The 17267-nt window shown below is 40.2% G+C and overlaps 1 protein-coding gene across 1 annotated transcript in view; it reads left to right on the top strand.

Annotated features, from left to right (window-relative positions):
- LOC122810508 (polypeptide N-acetylgalactosaminyltransferase 18) overlaps positions 1-17267 on the top strand; it is a 1713820-nt gene that overhangs the window by 999207 nt on the left and 697346 nt on the right. Inside the window, exon 6 of the mRNA XM_044082090.1 lies at positions 1354-1468. Coding sequence (XP_043938025.1) covers positions 1354-1468 — 115 coding nt within the window. The remainder of the gene's footprint in view (positions 1-1353; positions 1469-17267) is intronic.

Raw genomic sequence — 17267 nt, 5'->3', positions numbered from 1 at the left:
TTCTTTCCACTCCACTAACTACCTTGATTATAGCAAGCTCAGATGCTCATAAGCCTAGTACTTATACAGCAGGAACTTCTTATTGTAACATTTGTTAATGTCTGTTATGTACTTCACAGATAAAGATTCTAGTTGTCTACTGATGTACTATGTTCTTCATTTGTAAATATGTAGTAAGTAATTGCTATGTAAATTGTTAATCACTATGTAATCCAATGTAACTACTGTCTGTTTATTTTAACTGTAGAGCTTTTCTCCCCGGGCCTCCGCTGAAAATGGACCTACGTCCAGTTGGACACTCCCGGTCAACAAATATAAATAAATAAATAAATAAATAAATAAATAAATAAATAGTAAGTAAAATCACTCCCTAGGTTTGGGTTTTTGTTCTTAATTCTTAAACTGAGAGGTTGAAAGGGCAGGGAGTTCAATAGGTTACACTGTATAGCTCTGACAGCAGCAAGCTCAACCACATTTCTGGGCCATTATGTTTTCATTCACTCATTTCATTGCAAGCAGATATTTGAGGTGTACACAGTAATATATATGGCTGTAACTGATGATCATGTGTGTGTGTGTGTGCGCACGCATGTATACGTGCAGGCAGAAGTGTGAGTATGTGTGTGTATGCAGGCGGAGTAGTGTTGACATTCCCTAAAGCAGTGGCACTGAAATGAAAATCCAAGAGATGAGAGCAGCTTTACACATTCGTATGTACATTTTGAATACTATGATTTTGGGTCCTCTGCTGTCCATTTTCATACTCCCCCCATTATGATTTTGAAAGCCAAGAGGTATGGTATGCAGAAGCTTGCTGTGGTAAATGATGCTAACTGGTAAAGAGGCTGAATAACATTTTTAGGGATCGATCATTTGTTGTAGTTGACACCTACTGACCTGCACAACTGATGAGGACTTGATGCATTGGTGAGCATCTGTGAGTGGGCCTATAGACTTCTGGAAGAGAAATGTATAGGAGAGCAGACCTGAGTTCATTGGTTGTACTCTTTTATTGTAAAGAAAGGGAAATGTAAGTCATAAACAAGGTATTGTCAAGAGACAGTATATAGTGATGTCTTCACAGCACATGACAATTACTGTAACATTACACAGACACACATACACACACACACACACACACACATATATATATATATATATATATATATATATATATATATATATATATACACACACAGAGAGATATAGAAAAGTACATCCCTTTCTTTTATGGGGTAATAGTTGATTGGCTAATAGTGCTGTGCTTCTGTGTATTAGTGTTGTTCTTTAAAGTGATACATAATTGTTACTGTTTTTTCTTCTCTGATTTCCATCTTCTGTTTGTGTATTTAGAAGCCCTGCACTGATTGGATGCTTTGTGGTTGATAGACTGTATTTTGAAGAAATTGGCTTGCTTGATGAAGGCATGGAGATCTACGGAGGAGAAAATGTTGAACTTGGGATACGGGTAAGGGCATTATACCATAATAACAATAATTTATTGGACATTGTGACCTTAACTGCCTGTGATCTAATAGGAATTCAGTAACATAAACAATTCTGGCTATAGAAGTAATTATCTTTTTAATGACACCATGTTCTTATAATCCTTGCTGAATCCATCTGTGTGTAAATCTATAAAGAAATAATTGCCTTTTTAAATAATACTTCAGTTGTAGTATATATGACATTTCCACAGCTGTACTTGCTATGTGTGGATTAACTGTAGCAGTAAATGAGACCAATAATCTGACCTGAAATGTTAAAGTACCATAGATTTATTTTTTATTTTTATTACTGGGCTGTGCTGCTGTTTGAAAGACAGATTTGTTCTGGTGAGATTTTAATCCAGATGTTGAGTCATAAAAAGTGTAAAAGATGGTACTGAAATCTCAGTCTCTGACATTGTTTGAGCATTTCCTTTCTAAACAAACACGCACACACACACACAGACTGTCACATCAAGCAAGCTGAAAATGCAGCTCTATAATCTTGATATAAAACTAATCTACGGTTGTCTACATAAAAATATGAGAGTATAATTGGTCTACAGATCAACGCACACTTAGACACAGAAACACATTAGTGATTAAATGGAATATTGTTTGTCAAAATTGCTAAGTAAATCCACTGTGGTAGAATGCAATATTTGACTAGCATATTAAAAGAGGGTAGAAACTAGTAGAAAAATGTTATTAAATTACTATTCTTAAACTTTATTTTATGCATTGTGTTAGTTTACTGTTATTTTGATGCCTTTATGTCAGGTATACTGTGGAGAATATCTATTTTTCTGTCTCTTAGTAGGAGCACGGCTAATACAGATATGCAGATTCATTTGTCTGGTGATTGTATGGGTGAACTCTTACTTTACCTAGAACAGAAAGCTATGTCACTATACTAATGAGTCTACACTACCCACATGACCTCTCAAATTACCCACTGCTCTGGAAAGTGTTGTACTGTCTCCAGGTGTGCTATCTAATCCCCTTATTTAAGTTAGTACAGTTTATGGCCTGTGTACTAGAAGAACTCAGACTTGGAAGTTCAGTACCTGGTTAGGCATTACCATCCCACCAGGACTCTGATCATTCACTTCAAGGTGCTAATCAAAAACATCAATCTCCATTTAACTTATCTTAGTCAAAGGTAAGTTAATTTAATTAAATATTCATGTTTGGTGGCTGCGACCTCGTTTACTTCCTTACAGTGATGTATGTGAGACTGCACCAAGGTGTTCAAGCAACATAATTGATTGTGTTTTATCACAAAATGTACAAATAAATGGACATTGTTAGAATTACTTCTTATTACTTCTCTATTTATGCAGTTTCACATCAGTGCTTATGTATGCTATAGCTATTTTTTTTATTTGGAATTCAGTCCTTCTCTAACCTGTTTTTTTATGTTGCATACACTCCTCCTGTTTTCACTCTGCATATTACAGCTGTTTTATATATTTAGTGTAATTGTTCACTATGTTATCGCCCAAAAAGGGCTAGCACTTTGATATGGACCTTGAGAGTTGATACTTAGCAATTCTGAACACATTGCATATATAACACATTGACCACTCAGCCACGGATCACAACAGCATTACACATCCTAAAAGTGGCACATATACTCACACTCGTGAATTATGTCTTTTTTGCTGTGGGCACAGATCCTGACTCCCCCTCGGGAAGGATACTCTCCTGTCCCTTGCCAATTATTTTCCTACTTTTTCTAACTTCAAGCTTGGCAGGACCAATAATGAAAACAGTATGCTGAGCGTCACCAAATTCCTTTGCTTGTGTGATTTCAACATCATGGCAGTACCACACAGCTAATGTTTTAGTACAGTGATCTGAAAAAGGAAGCTCAACCAAACAAGTATTACACTGACAGACTTTGCCCAGAAGTACATACCCAGTGCAGAAATCTCAACATTGTTTTAGCTTTTTAGAAGTAAGCTGTGTATCCACGGTGGTGGTGCTGCTGTAGTGTTGTCGCCTCATAGTAAGACGCTGTCCGGTTCGATTCTCAGCTAGAGGTCTTCTGCGTGGAGACATGTGTGAATGGGTGTACCTTCGTTGAAGGTTGTGCATCAGGGCTGGTAACTCGGCACATAAAAATCAACTACCAATCATTAGCGGACCAGAGTTCCGCTGTGGCGACCTCTAACCAGGAAAAGCCGAAAGACACAAACAAACAGAAGTAAGCTGTGTGTTCTGGATACCAGGCTTTCTATCTTTCTTTAGAAAACAGTTACTACAGCTTATTCTAGCTGTTGTTTTAGTTTCTTATTAGAATAAGCTTGTTTTACATTTTTGACATAGTTCATTTGGCAACCAGATGTAGGAACATGTTTTCATATGTTCTGTTAGCTGTATTGTCTATCTGATTTGAGGCTCATTTTCAGTGGGGGTCCAGAAGCACTGTTAACTGACACATTTAGTTACAGTGTAGACAAATGGATCAGGATTCATAGTCAGCTTTTGTACTACACAGCAGAGAAGGTTGGTAGAAGTACGATGTGTGGGCATTCTGTGGCTCGTAGTAGCAGTAAGAAGTCAGCTCATGAAATGGTGTATATAAACGGCTATATAACAGCATGAAAATGAAGGTATACATAATGACATACAAATGAGCATGTGCGGAGGCAGATCATTCGTGGGTGTGCAGCAAGTTGCATCACTGTAACAGCAAACAGCACACGGAAACATTTAAATACTCAGAATTCATGAACCAGCAATTACTATAAGTACCCAGTAGTTTAACCATTACCCTGTACCCAGTTTTTGCAACCTGTTGTCGGGTAGCATGAAAAAAAATGGTACTGACAACAGATTATATTCCGCCATGTAAATGAACCAAAAGATAATATTTGGGTAGACAGACTAATATCATATTGGCATTAGTTACGTGTATCATCTGCAAAAAGGCCCTGAAAGAATCTGTGTGCCTTGTGTATCATTGGACACAAAGGCATGTATAGCTCTTAACATACTTGCTAGAGGGACCTTCTGTTGACAGTCAGGCAACATGTGGGTATTATCACAAGTGTCTCTGCATAATATTGTGTATGTTTGTCAATATACTACTTTGAAATGTGGAAGATAATATCTGTTTCCCCAACACACCATAGGAGAGATCCTCGACCATGCATTGCTTCTGTGACATCATCTGCCTCTTAAAGCCACTTGGTAATATAGACTGCACATGTGGCAATAAAGGTCCCACTTGGGGCTACCATTCCTTTAACTGCTAGGTAATGTCCAGTTTGCATGGGATGGTAAAACTGATGTACCTGCATAGTATTCTCAGAGTGCCAGTGATTCCCACAAATGGCATACCAAGTCATCAATATTCAAACTTCCTGGATAGGAAACTTCCACATTGGAGAGGCATAACTAGGATGGGGTGATGTGGGCAGCCAACCCAGGTGCAAGTTGTTGGGAGGATATGATCGGCAGTACTGGCATTCAGTCTCTGAATGCTGATACTGCATTTTGTGTCAGGTCTGAAGTGCTTAAGCACTCTGAGTATGGTCTAGTGCTGTACCAAATTTAATGTAATGCACACAAGTCATTTTCCACAGTCTTACAATGACCTTTTTTTAGTCATCTAGACCTTTCTTTTTCTTCATTTCTGTATTGCTGTTTAAAGTTGAGCAGGTTGCCAGATCAGGAATGGGGCAGAACACAAAAATAACTGGCTGTGCCACGGGGCTTCTAGTTGTAAACTGCAGACAATACTGGAAGCACAGATATAACGAAAGGTAATGTGTACTCACCCCCCACCACCAATGTTCCTAGTTTATTTCAGGTGATACAAAATACCCACTATGGCCTTGGTCGATGACTCTTGTTAGTAACATGCACAACATGTCTGAACAGCAGTATAAAACTACCCACATGCAAATCATAACACAGCTCAGCATGTGTTTATCTTAATGAAGGCAAGTTTCTGCTGTATGGATACATATAGGAGATCTCTACAATGTTGGCCAGTGCTTGCAATTAATATTTGTAGCATGCTGCAAGTTAAGTAGCATGATTACCCAAAACCATGAAGATCAGTGATCCATCTGGGGAATCTGTGGACCTACAGACCCACTGCAGTTGCCCCTGTTACATCTTGCACACCAACATCATCTGTTTACAACAGTGATGCTGAGAGACAGTGAGCAACAGACAAATCATATATCCCGATTAATCAATGGGCACAGTGCATTACAGTGCAGGTGACACTGTGGCATCAGGTCTGATAAATGCACAAGTAAAGTGCTGTGTCTCACAGAATAAACAAGATGCATGCCACATTAATTAAAGGCTGTGCTAGGCAGTGCATGGTTAAGTCACACTGTGCCTCAGACATCTCCAAAGACACCATATAAGAAGGGAAGGTGCAGAGGATCGCAGTGCTAATTTTTTTTTGCACAGGTGACAACAGACAGTGGCACATAACTGACATCAAAAAATCATTGAGGGCATGCCACCAAAGGTGGAGATGTGAGTCATGTGGCAAGGTATCAGCACTATATCATAGAATGACGAAGGGGGGCACCATGGGATTGTGACTTGGAGGTGATACTTTTCCATGACTGTGGTGCTACGCTGGCCTTTAGTGTTAGAATTATAAACCCACTATGACTGAGATATTGTGCTACTCTGGGAATGGAAGCTGTATAAAGTGTGTGGCAAAGTTCCTGGCCATGAAAACTAGCAGTTATTGCTGTCTATGATGAGAGTTGATAGAGTGAGATGCACAAAGCCTTAAAGAAGCAGATTGTACACCATCTGAGGGTCTCCCAAGTTGACCACCATATGTATTTTCCTGCCCCAGTCCATGGACAGTATTACTAGACAGGACACCAGAGGTGGCCTTGTGGTGGCTATGAATACCATGTGTTCAACCATAGTCCTCAACAGACCTAGCATGGCATAAGCCTTGAACTCTCTATCTTCACAAAAGCAAAGCACTGGCAGTGCTGGGTGATATCATTATACAAGCCACCCACTACACAAATCATCTCCATGTCAGCAGACTGTTCTTAGATAATAAACTTACATATTTGTTGGTTAAGTCCTAGTTATATCTGCATATCATGGGCCAGTTGTAACTCATGATGGCACAGGATCTTGTCTAGGCTGCTTCATAGTGGGTATACCCCCATCAGATACACTGAATTCTTAAAGTACTAGTGTTCTCAGCAATAAAAAAGACCCAAACTCTCAGATGGGTGGTGACAGCTCAGGCTTTACAGCTTGTACCATTGATATGAGTGGGACCATATCATCACCATCTATAATAGGTAGAGGACCACACAAAAGTGAGACAGACAGTGCCTTTGTCTTACATGACTTGACCTGTGTTTCTACTTCCTCATCAGAACCTAAGTAGATGCAAACATCAGAATGCTGTCCTGATCTGGACTGTCCAGGTGCCAACATAGCAGTGGTTGACCTGTGAATATACAATGCAAGATAGAATAGTGTGAATCCATATACCTGTTCCACATGTGAGATACTGCTCTATGCATGCAAGCATATAGGTTATATAGAAGTAGGGCAGACACATACATCTGCTGCCATTGCATTGTGCATACCTGTGGATTACATAAGCAGTAGTGCCCGTGGCTTGTCAACACACAGTGCCCAGCTGATATGTAAACAGCCAGTATAGGGATAGTATAATAAAGGCTACTTTATTTTATTTAACATTTGTTTACCAGGAAAGTCTGACTTGGAACAAAGACGATTTTCAGAGGAGGCCCGGGGAGAAACACTCCAGAAGCATGTCTTTGTGACGTGGGGGGAAACCAGAGCACCTGGAGAAAACCCACATGAATGCAGGGAAGACATGCAAACTCCCCACAGAAGGCACCCCAGCTGAGAAACAAACCAGAGGACCTCTTGCTGTGAGGCGACAATGCAACCACTGCACCACTGTGCCCTCTGATACTTCCTCTCATAGATACCATAACATACCAGGTGAGCTGCCTTGGGAACTATCTCTGTAATGTGCTTGTTTCTTGACTGTGTTTCTTGGCACTGCTGCATTAATTATGATGGATTAGGCACATTTCTATGCACACTCATTTGGGGTTTTAGCTAAACTGTGAAGGTGTAGATACATTTACAAGCATCTACTATTATTTGTGCATGGGGGAAGTAGCTTAGTTGTGAAGATTTGAGCATGTTTCCAAGCCTATGCTCTCTTGCATGCCTATGTTGGAGTGTAGTTTTGCAGTTGTGTTTGTATTTCACCTATACTTGTATATCTTTCAGTATAGGTAGAGTGAAAAGCCAGTCATGTTGACTACTATGGGAGGCTGATGAGAATTGTGGCACACCATAGTTGTTGTGGCTCTTAATATTAAGTTCTCTTGTATTACCTGTGCTATTTGTAGGAAATCTTCTTTAAAGTTGTCTTTCCCATTGTGCCTCTTTTCTGCAGGTTACAAAGCTGTGGAGACACTGGTTCATCAACCACATCCAGCACTTGCCTCTGGGACTACAGCAGTGGCAAATGAGAGGGCAAGGAATGCCTTGCTGGAGGGAGGGAGATTTCACTTCTCTCAGGAAAAGAGCCCAACTCAGTCAGCTGCTATGTCCCAACCAGCAGTGCATCAAGAAGCATAGGAGGTGGTGGATGGTGTGATAACCAAGAGGGTAGCCATAAAACGCCTCTCCAGATGCACACAGCATATGCAGTCAACTGACAGGCCAATGTCATCAGGCCAGCAAAGGTAGCCTGGTACATCCTGGTATTTGTCAGAAGTAGCAGCCTTTATTAAAAGCAAAACTGTGAATAATACAAGAAGTTGTTAATTTTGCCCTTTGACAACCAGTAGCAGCTGCAAAATACTTACTGTCACTGGATACCCTGACCCATATAAAATATCTTCTAGGTCAGACTGACATATCTCTCTGACTGTTTAACAGCCAGCATGCTGCCTATAATATATCCTATCCCCATAAATGTGTCGTCCTATCCTGTTGCGTGACAATCTGCCCCTGCCCCTTATGTCTTTCCATTACTCTACACCACCTTTTGTTACCATCAGTTTTATCTGTCCAGGCCATGTCTCCTCCAAAGGGTGTGCAGATCCGCGCCTTTTTATATTGTTTGTTTATCACGCACACTACTCTTTTCCAGCATTCTTCTCCTGTTTCCTTATGCCTCCAATTATCCCTTCTCTGAACATATTTATATATTAGTGTTACCATAGTCATAATTTTATATATGTATGTATATGCTTATGTATGTATGTATATCTATCTGTCTATCTATCTCTGTATATCTGTATTTCATTATATCTAAGTCTATATCTACATCCATACCCATATCTATATCATCTATCTAGCTAGCTATATGAAAAACACCAAAAAAGAAAGAAAGAAAGAAAAAATAACAATGTTTATGTGCTAAACATCAGTGTCTTTAAATGGAAAATGCAGACATTGATAAGCAACTATGTATAGACAAGAAACATCCTCGAGACATGCAAAAATCAAAACAAATTACAACATAATTTTTGCAGGGGTGCCCCCCCCCCCATACACCCTACTATCTTCCAGATCACAGAAACACAAGATAGGGGCATATTCTCCAACCACACACTTTCGATCATAAGCAGTGAACCAATACATATATATCTATATCTATACCTATCTATATGTATATATAGCCCTTATTTTGGGATTTGCATAAAAAGTAGGCAAATGAATAGTCTGGTTTAAAGCCACACCACAAACACCTTAGGGCATAAAAGGAAGGAAGGATTAGTTGATGATACCCCCTATCCTTAAATCAAGAAGGCTCAACTGCCATAAGGGGGGCCTGTAATTCAGAAACCCTTCTTGCAGAGGTAATGGCCAACAAAAAGCAGTCTCATGATAAATATTTCACTTGTACTAGGCCTTCTTCCTTCAAAAAAACACATTCAAAACTGCAGAGGAAGGAAGGAGCTATAATATGTCAAAAACAGAATATGCCAGGCTGTTAGGTGTGCAGAGAAAGCTGACGACACAAACAATGGCTGTCCCTCCTGTGACAACAGGTGTGGAATCGAAGGCCTGTCTGACCTTCAAGAAGCACTTGGGGAGAGGAGGCAGGAGTGGAAAGGCATACACATGAAGATTGCTCCCAATGAAAGAAAGAGCATCCACTCTCCAAGGGTGGGAAACCTTTTTGTGCAAAACTTTGCAGCTGATGGGTTTTAGTGGAGAAGAAGACAGATCTATGTCTGAGTTCCCCCCCCATGACATTTCACAATGAATACATGAGGATCCATTTCCACTTTGGGGATCTTCTCAACACATCTGCTTTCTGCAACTGAGTCTGATAGGAACATGAAAGTAAAGTCTCCTTGAGATCCAAAGTTACCATCCAATGATCTTTGCCCAGCAGGTAAAAGCTGCTGCAACGTCAACATTTTTGAACTGGGAATGTAGATAAGTGTGTTGAGGATAGATAACAAAATTGCTGAAGCTTGCTCAAAACACCCCAGCTCAGGCTCCATCCTGGGTCTCTTAGCAGGAGGGGCATAGGAACCCCTAAAAAAAGTAAAAATCCCCAAAGACTAACCTTGCACAATCCAACCTTCTCTTTATAGTGCGTATTAAAAATCTAGCAGAGCGACAGCCAACAACATCTACCTTATATATATATATATATATATATATATATATATATATATATATATATGGGTCTACTACCGTAGATCGAAATTACACTATTTCGAAATACGATAGTGTCCCACTAATGCGAAAGTGCACTTCAATGAAAGTGTACTTTCACAAAAGTCACTAGAACAAATGAAGGGTTAGGACTTGGGTTATGGGTAGTGGATAGCTAGTAGGGCTATCCACTATCCTTAACCCAAGCCCCTAACCCTAAGGTCTGTGACTACCGCACCACAGTGCAGGAAATTGTATTTCCTCCACTGAGCAGTAGTTACGGACCTATTTCCTGTACTGTGGTGCAGTAGTCATGGACCTTAGGATTAGGGCTTGGGTTAAGGATAGTAGATAGCCCTACTAGCTATCCACTATCCTTAGCCCAAGCCCTAACCCTAAGGTCCGTCACTACTGCACCATAGTGCAGGAAATGTCCCGTTCGACTTAGTGACTTTCGCAAAAGTGCACTTTTGTTGAAGTGCACTTTCGCGTTAGTGGGACACTACTATCATATTTCAAAATATATATGTGGGTGTGGGTGTGTGTGTGTGTGTATGTGTATGGAAAGGGTGCCTATCCCACACAAAAATGCGTCTTGCTGTCCCCCACCTGCTTTTCCTGTATGCTTCTTTTCTTTGTGTACCTTGTACCTCTACTTGCTTTATTCTTCCATTTTCTCCCACCTCATGGAAACAGGAAGTATTCAGGTGTCTGGATACCCAACAGCAGGTGTTTGCAATGTTAGTATTATGTGTTACTTAGTAACGGACAACTCCAATATGTATACTCTTGTCTTACTTGCAAGTATCGTGGAGTTTGTACTAACCAGTATGACAGCTATTATAATATATAACTTAATACTTGCTCTTCTCCAGTTTGTTAGCAGCTTGTTAGCCTTGCTTCAGTTGTAGCACCTGAGTGCAGCTAGATGCTTGTCGCTATGAATCACCACCATCTGTATATTCATGTGGGCTTTACAGTGCAGTGTATTTGCTATTAAGCAGTGCAAACCATTTCAGGTATGCAGCACATCACTTTGAATGAATCAGTTAATTAAACTCAGGACTATGTCATTTCTACTGTTAGAACTGCACTATCTATTTCTCCTAATCTTTTCCAAATGACTGCTAAGAGTGTCTTTCCCCTCTTTATCTTTCTCAGGTAGTCTACCTTGAATATGCTGATGGAGTTATCACTTTGGAGTAGACAGAGTACCAGAATTACAAAAAAAAAAAAAAAAAAAGAAAAACTTGTTGAGCACCACTCACTGTTGCCACAATCTGTTATTGTACTAGAACATTAACAGCGGTCATTGTGCACTACAGAGTAGCAGTAATTAGTGTGTAAATGTTTAATTCAGCCTTTTTCCATATTTTTAAAGCTGACTGAAGCATTCTCTTTTCTATGGTACCTGCTGTCCACGTGGTGATGCTAAGTGTGTTATGGCTGTCAGAGGTACAACACTCTTAGCATTCCTACACCTTCACTTATCGGCCTGCACCTTACTACAGTAATGAATGGGAGCTGGTAAAAACTCCAGGCTGAGTTAAGAACTATATGATTGGGTGGTGGTCTTCCTGATCATAACCCTCCATCATATGTGTTCCTAACATGAATGTCAAGATTCAGCTTTTCAGCTTCACTCTTGAGGTGAATTCCTTCACAGTCTTGTGTTGAACGTATAACAAGGTGGTTAATAATCCTCTTTATCATTTTATGGAGTGAAAGTAACAGCTATCTGCTAAGCCATTTTAGGCCTGAAAAAAAAAAAACACTTGTAGTTTCAAAGCTTACCATTTGTTACTTATTTTGTTTGGTTTTAAGAAGTGTTTAGTTTCTAATAAAATTCAAATGCGAGTCTTTTTAGCTGAATATGGTGTTTTTTGGATTTGGACTTTATTTGTTCTCGGACATTTCACTTGTTCTATTTGAGCTTTATACTGCTGATCTAATATCATTGGACAAAAACTGCTGCTTTGTATTTCTATCCGTCTGCCATCAGTTTTTTTACGTATTTGTACTAGCGCTCTGCACCATTTATTTTATTACCTCACTTAAGAGTAGAGTTTTGCCTGATTCCATAATCAGGTTTCCTTCTACTATTTAATTGAACTGTACTTCCTCAATCTTGTTTCAGAATTTCAGCAGAAACACATGGGCTTTCTTACACATTTTGTCTATGTCAAGCAAAAACTAGCTATTTCTCTGAAAGACCACTTTTTGTGATCCATTCTCTGATCTTAGATTCTTCCTTTCTTTTCCTTTTCCAAATGTTAGACATGCATGAATGGGTGTACCTTCGTTGAAGGTTGTGCGTCAGGGCTGGCAACTCAGCATGTAAAAATCAACTGCCAATAATTAGCGGACCGGAGTTCCGCTGTGGTGACCCCTAACTGGGAAAAGCCAAAAGACACAACAACAACAAGACATGACAAGGGTATTGCCCAAAGCTTTTATTTTATTTCCCTTCCTGTTCTTTCTAGTTGCATTCCAAAATGTTGCATCTAGGGAAGCATATAACCCAGCTGTTTTCTGTCTTAACATAATGGCAGCAATAATATGTTCCTTAGCTTTGAAAAATTCTGTCTAAAGGCATATCTACTAGACTTTTGCATTATGCATTTTTCTTCAAGCTACACACTGAATGAAGTATGGGCAAGTTACCCTTAAAGTACTAGGTAAGAAACTGCTGCCGTGGTGCAGTACACCTTGACACATTTAACTTTACTGAGAGGCTAGTGTGATAACCAAATGTTCTTTCATATTTCCTGCATTAAAAATCTCCTTATCATAACTGAATTTCACTAACCTTATCCAACACTTCTAACTCTACACCAGAAAGCAGATATGGGGCAGTCACACTGGGTGCAAAGTGTCAGGGGCCATGATTGGCAGATTCTGATCAGTGAATGCCTTTATGGTCAGACCTGAAGGGCTGTACTACTGTGCATGTTCTGTGCATTTGCAGCATTCAACAAAAATGGATGTCAGTTTTACATTTGCAGTCAGAATTGAATTGCTGTGCCTAGCCCTCAGTGTGTGACATAAGCTGCTGTAAGCCGTTTGCTACAGCTTAAAAGGAGATGCAGGCCTTTTTTTTTTTTTTTTTTGCTCGTCAAGCTCAAGGAGGGTTTTATTTTTCTTTCTTGCTCCTCAGCTTAGTTTGGGGGGGGGATACCAGATCAGTAGATGGCATCAGGTGCAATAATAGTTAGCTGCACCTCTGCCTTAAAGTTGCTTCTTTTGGGCAGTACATATATCCACTATTACTCTTAAAGAGGTAGCCACAGAAAACTCTAACTTTGGGAATTGTTTTATACACATAGTGCCTCATGGGTTATTGTTGTAGGTGGGCTCTTTCTTGTTACATGCAGCATAGTACTGATAAGCTACCTTTAGTTTATTAACAATGACAACATTGTTTGTTTGTGTCTTTCGGCTTTTCCCGGTTAGGGGTTGCCACAGCGGAACTCCGGTCCGCTAATGATTGGCAGTTGATTTTTACGTACCGGCTTGCCAGGCCTGATGCACAACCTTCAACGAAGGTACGCCCATTCACGCATGTCTCCATGCAGAAGACGCTCTAGCTTTGAATCGAACCACACAGCGTCTTACTGTGAGGCGACAATGCATTGTACTTCTACATAAATCTTCAGTACATATCAGGAGACATGCACAAATAAGACTGGTATAGCATAGTACATTAACTTAAGTAAATAAAATAAATGCATAAATACGGAATAATTAGCACATTTAACTGTCTGGTCACTAAAGTAAGGCACTCTGCTCAAGGGTACCTATTTTAGAATGAACCAGTAACTTTTGCTAAGACTGACTGTCTTACAGTGTATAAGAAGAGACTGTAAAAATCAGAGTATGGTCAGAGTGTAGTTCTGATTAGTTTACTAATGCCCTATAAATTTGTTAGCTAATATTGTAGTATGGTGTACTATAGTTTAGATCATGGATAGGCCTGGCAGCAGAGGTGTAGCAAGATATTTTGGTATCCGTTATTATCACTCTCTGGCATCCCCACACCCAACTCTAAGCTGAAGAGCAAAACAGACAAAAATCTCTTTTTTTTCCTTTTAAACTCTAGCAACTGCATGCCACATAAGTAGCTACAGCACATAATTTCTGAAGTGCTGAGAATACCACACTGCTTGCTAAATGTTGCAAGCACTTGTCACAATTTATGGCACTCTGGGGAGCTAAAGTGTAAAGTGCAGTGCCATTAATGCACATGCACTGAAGACCCATCAATATGTGTCATTATTTCCCTGTAACACTTTGCACACTGGGCGGCTGCCCCCTATGCCCCCAACTAAACTACCCTACTAACTGACAGACGGGGAGGGAATGCTTCTCTCCATATAGCATGCATATCTTGGATGCAGTCAGATAAATATCTGATTGCATTTTTCTGCATTACTCATATAACATACACAGGATAAATAAAGTATCTAAGGTGTTAAGTATAAGGTGAGTTTATATATCCACTCTTCACTGGGCCTTATACTAATATTATTTTCTAGTCAGTTCTTGAAAAGTATGATTTTACATTCTCACTTACTGTTCATAGTCAATTTTTGGTGATAACCTGTGTGTTTACAAGAACTTTGTACAGAAAGTTATTTCAGTATTTTTAAGAGATTATGCTGCCACATGATTATTAACTTATTCTGTTTTTTTTTCTTCAGTTGCAGTTCTCTACTACTATATCTTGTGTTTAGGAAGAACAACAATAAAGGGTCACCATATGTCCTGTACTTCCTAGTCTGGGTTATTTTACAGAGTTGATAGAGTAGGATACAAATTAAAGCTAACAAATACTGACAGCATCTGTACTTAACTATTGAGTACCTATCAAGACAATGTTTGAGTTCATGTGTCTTAGTGTTCATTAGAAAATGGGTGGAACTCACAGATGATACCTAAATGGAGAGTAGATGCTCTCCATTAGGATACTGCTGTACAAAGAGAGCCCAACAGCAAATGTGTGGCTTCATGGCTGCACATAAAGCACACACTGATACAGAAAAAGGGGACTAACATATTGGCTATGCTCAGTAAACAAGGTCATTTAGCGAGTTTAACAAAATAGTAATAACTGCAAGAGCTTGCCATTTTACTTTGTCCATGCTAAAAAACGCCACATTTTGTGAGTGTAGGACAATAAAAAGTAGTGCAGCTGTGTGTGTGTGTGTGTGTGTGTGTGTGTGTGTGTGTGTGTGTGTGTGTGTGTGTGTGTGTGTGTGTGTGAGATAGAGAGAGGCAGAGAGACATTGTTTTTACGTGTAGCTTATTAGTGTTTGTGGTAAGCACTAGGTGGCCTATCTACCACAACGGGAGTGGTTTCTGGCCCAGAAATTGTAGTTTATGGGCAGTTTTTCCATCTCTTTCAACTTTCTGGTTTAAATGCCCATGTTTGCACTTGTTTCCTGCCTTTCCTGTAACTAGTCTAGTCTAGATACAGATTTGCTGTATCCAGGACTGTTGGTAAGCTTCTGAGCCCCCCAAGCCTTTCTGTGTTGGAGGGAAGGATCGAGCTTCTCAGTGGGAGTGGTAAGTATTAGGTAGCATATCTACCACAAGAGGATTGGTTTCTGGCCCAGACATTGTAGTTTATTGGTGGTTTGGGCAGTTTTTCCATCTCTTTCAACTTTCTGGTTTAAAAGGCCACATCTGCGCTTGTTTCCCACCTTTTCTGTAACTAGTCTAGTCCAGATACAGATTTGCTTTATCCAGAACTGTGTGTAAGCTTCTGAGCCCCCCAAGTCTTTCTGTGTTGGAGGGAAGCCTTCTAGCTCATCAGTGGAAGTGGTAAGTACTACATAGCCTATCTACCACAAGAGGAATGGTTTCTGGCCCAGAAATTGTAGTTTATTGGCTGTTAGGGCATTTTTTTTCCATCTCTTTCAACTTTCTGGTTTAAAAGCCCACGTTTACACTTTTCCCTCCTTTGCTGTAACTAGTCTAGTCCAGATACAAATTTGCTGTATCCAGGACTGTTTGTAAGCTTCTGAGTGGTGCCAAAGTCTTTCCCTTTTATCTGCTAGTTCTCTCGTCTCCTGCACTTTTACTAGCTTATTGGTTTAGCACTTCTTGTAGCAATTAGCACACAAAAGTGTTACAAGCACTAAACTTTCTTCAAGGAAACAGCTCCAGTACTTTTATTAATGCCCACCCCTCCAGGCATGTCTAAAGGTCAGTTTTCTATACTTTCTCCTATTAATCTGGTTAACTTGGGCATCGTGAGGCAATGTAGCAACTGCCTCATGTGCACTGACAACCCTCTCCTCTTACCTCCTTGCGAGAGATGCACTTATATATCCAAACTGGAAGCCACACACTCTCCAGCCAAGACCGGTATAGCTGGTCAAGAGGAGAAGGTCAACACTTGCACCACACCATGTGGAACACATAGCCCTCCAGAACACACACCAGCACTGTCTTCATATAAAAACACAAAAAAAAACACCCACCTTCACTCAGGCTCTCAAGAAAAGTCTACACAAATTGCAGAGACCTCCAAGGCTTAAACGCACTTGACCGCCACAACACAACACTAATTACGAGACACACAACTCTCCTACTCAACCAAAGCCCCTAAGGCAAAACAGCATGCCCAACTCACTAGTCATAGGTGACTCAATAGTGAGGCAGACTGATGTCCCACTCACTAGGCTGAATAAGGAGAAAGTAACAGGCAGCTGACTGTCAGGTGCCAGGATCCGCCACATAACGCACGCACTCAGGTCCCTCAACAGCAGGTACAAATATGACTCAGTCATTGTACATATGGGTGCGAATGACCTAAGACGTACCTCCCTGGACTACATGAAAAGAGACATGGAGGAGCTCTCAGATTATGTAGCCCAAATGGGTATGACCCTAGCCCTGAGCAGCATCCTACCATCACCCAGAATTATACCACAGTACTAGCAGAAAATGATTGATTTCAACAATTGGCTATGTTTCTGGTGTCATTCTAAGGGGATCTAGTATTTGTCTGCCTGGGATGACATGATTGCCAGACCTCGATGCTTTGCCAGAGATGGCCTGCATCTGTCACCCCTGGGCTTCTGGATACTGGCCAAG

This window comes from Protopterus annectens, chromosome 9.part0, assembly GCF_019279795.1.
Source record: "Protopterus annectens isolate FY-2018-M chromosome 9.part0, PAN1.0, whole genome shotgun sequence".
Classification (NCBI taxonomy): domain Eukaryota; kingdom Metazoa; phylum Chordata; order Ceratodontiformes; family Protopteridae; genus Protopterus; species Protopterus annectens.
Note: the sequence above shows the minus strand (reverse complement) of the source record. Positions and strands in the feature narration are given on the sequence as shown.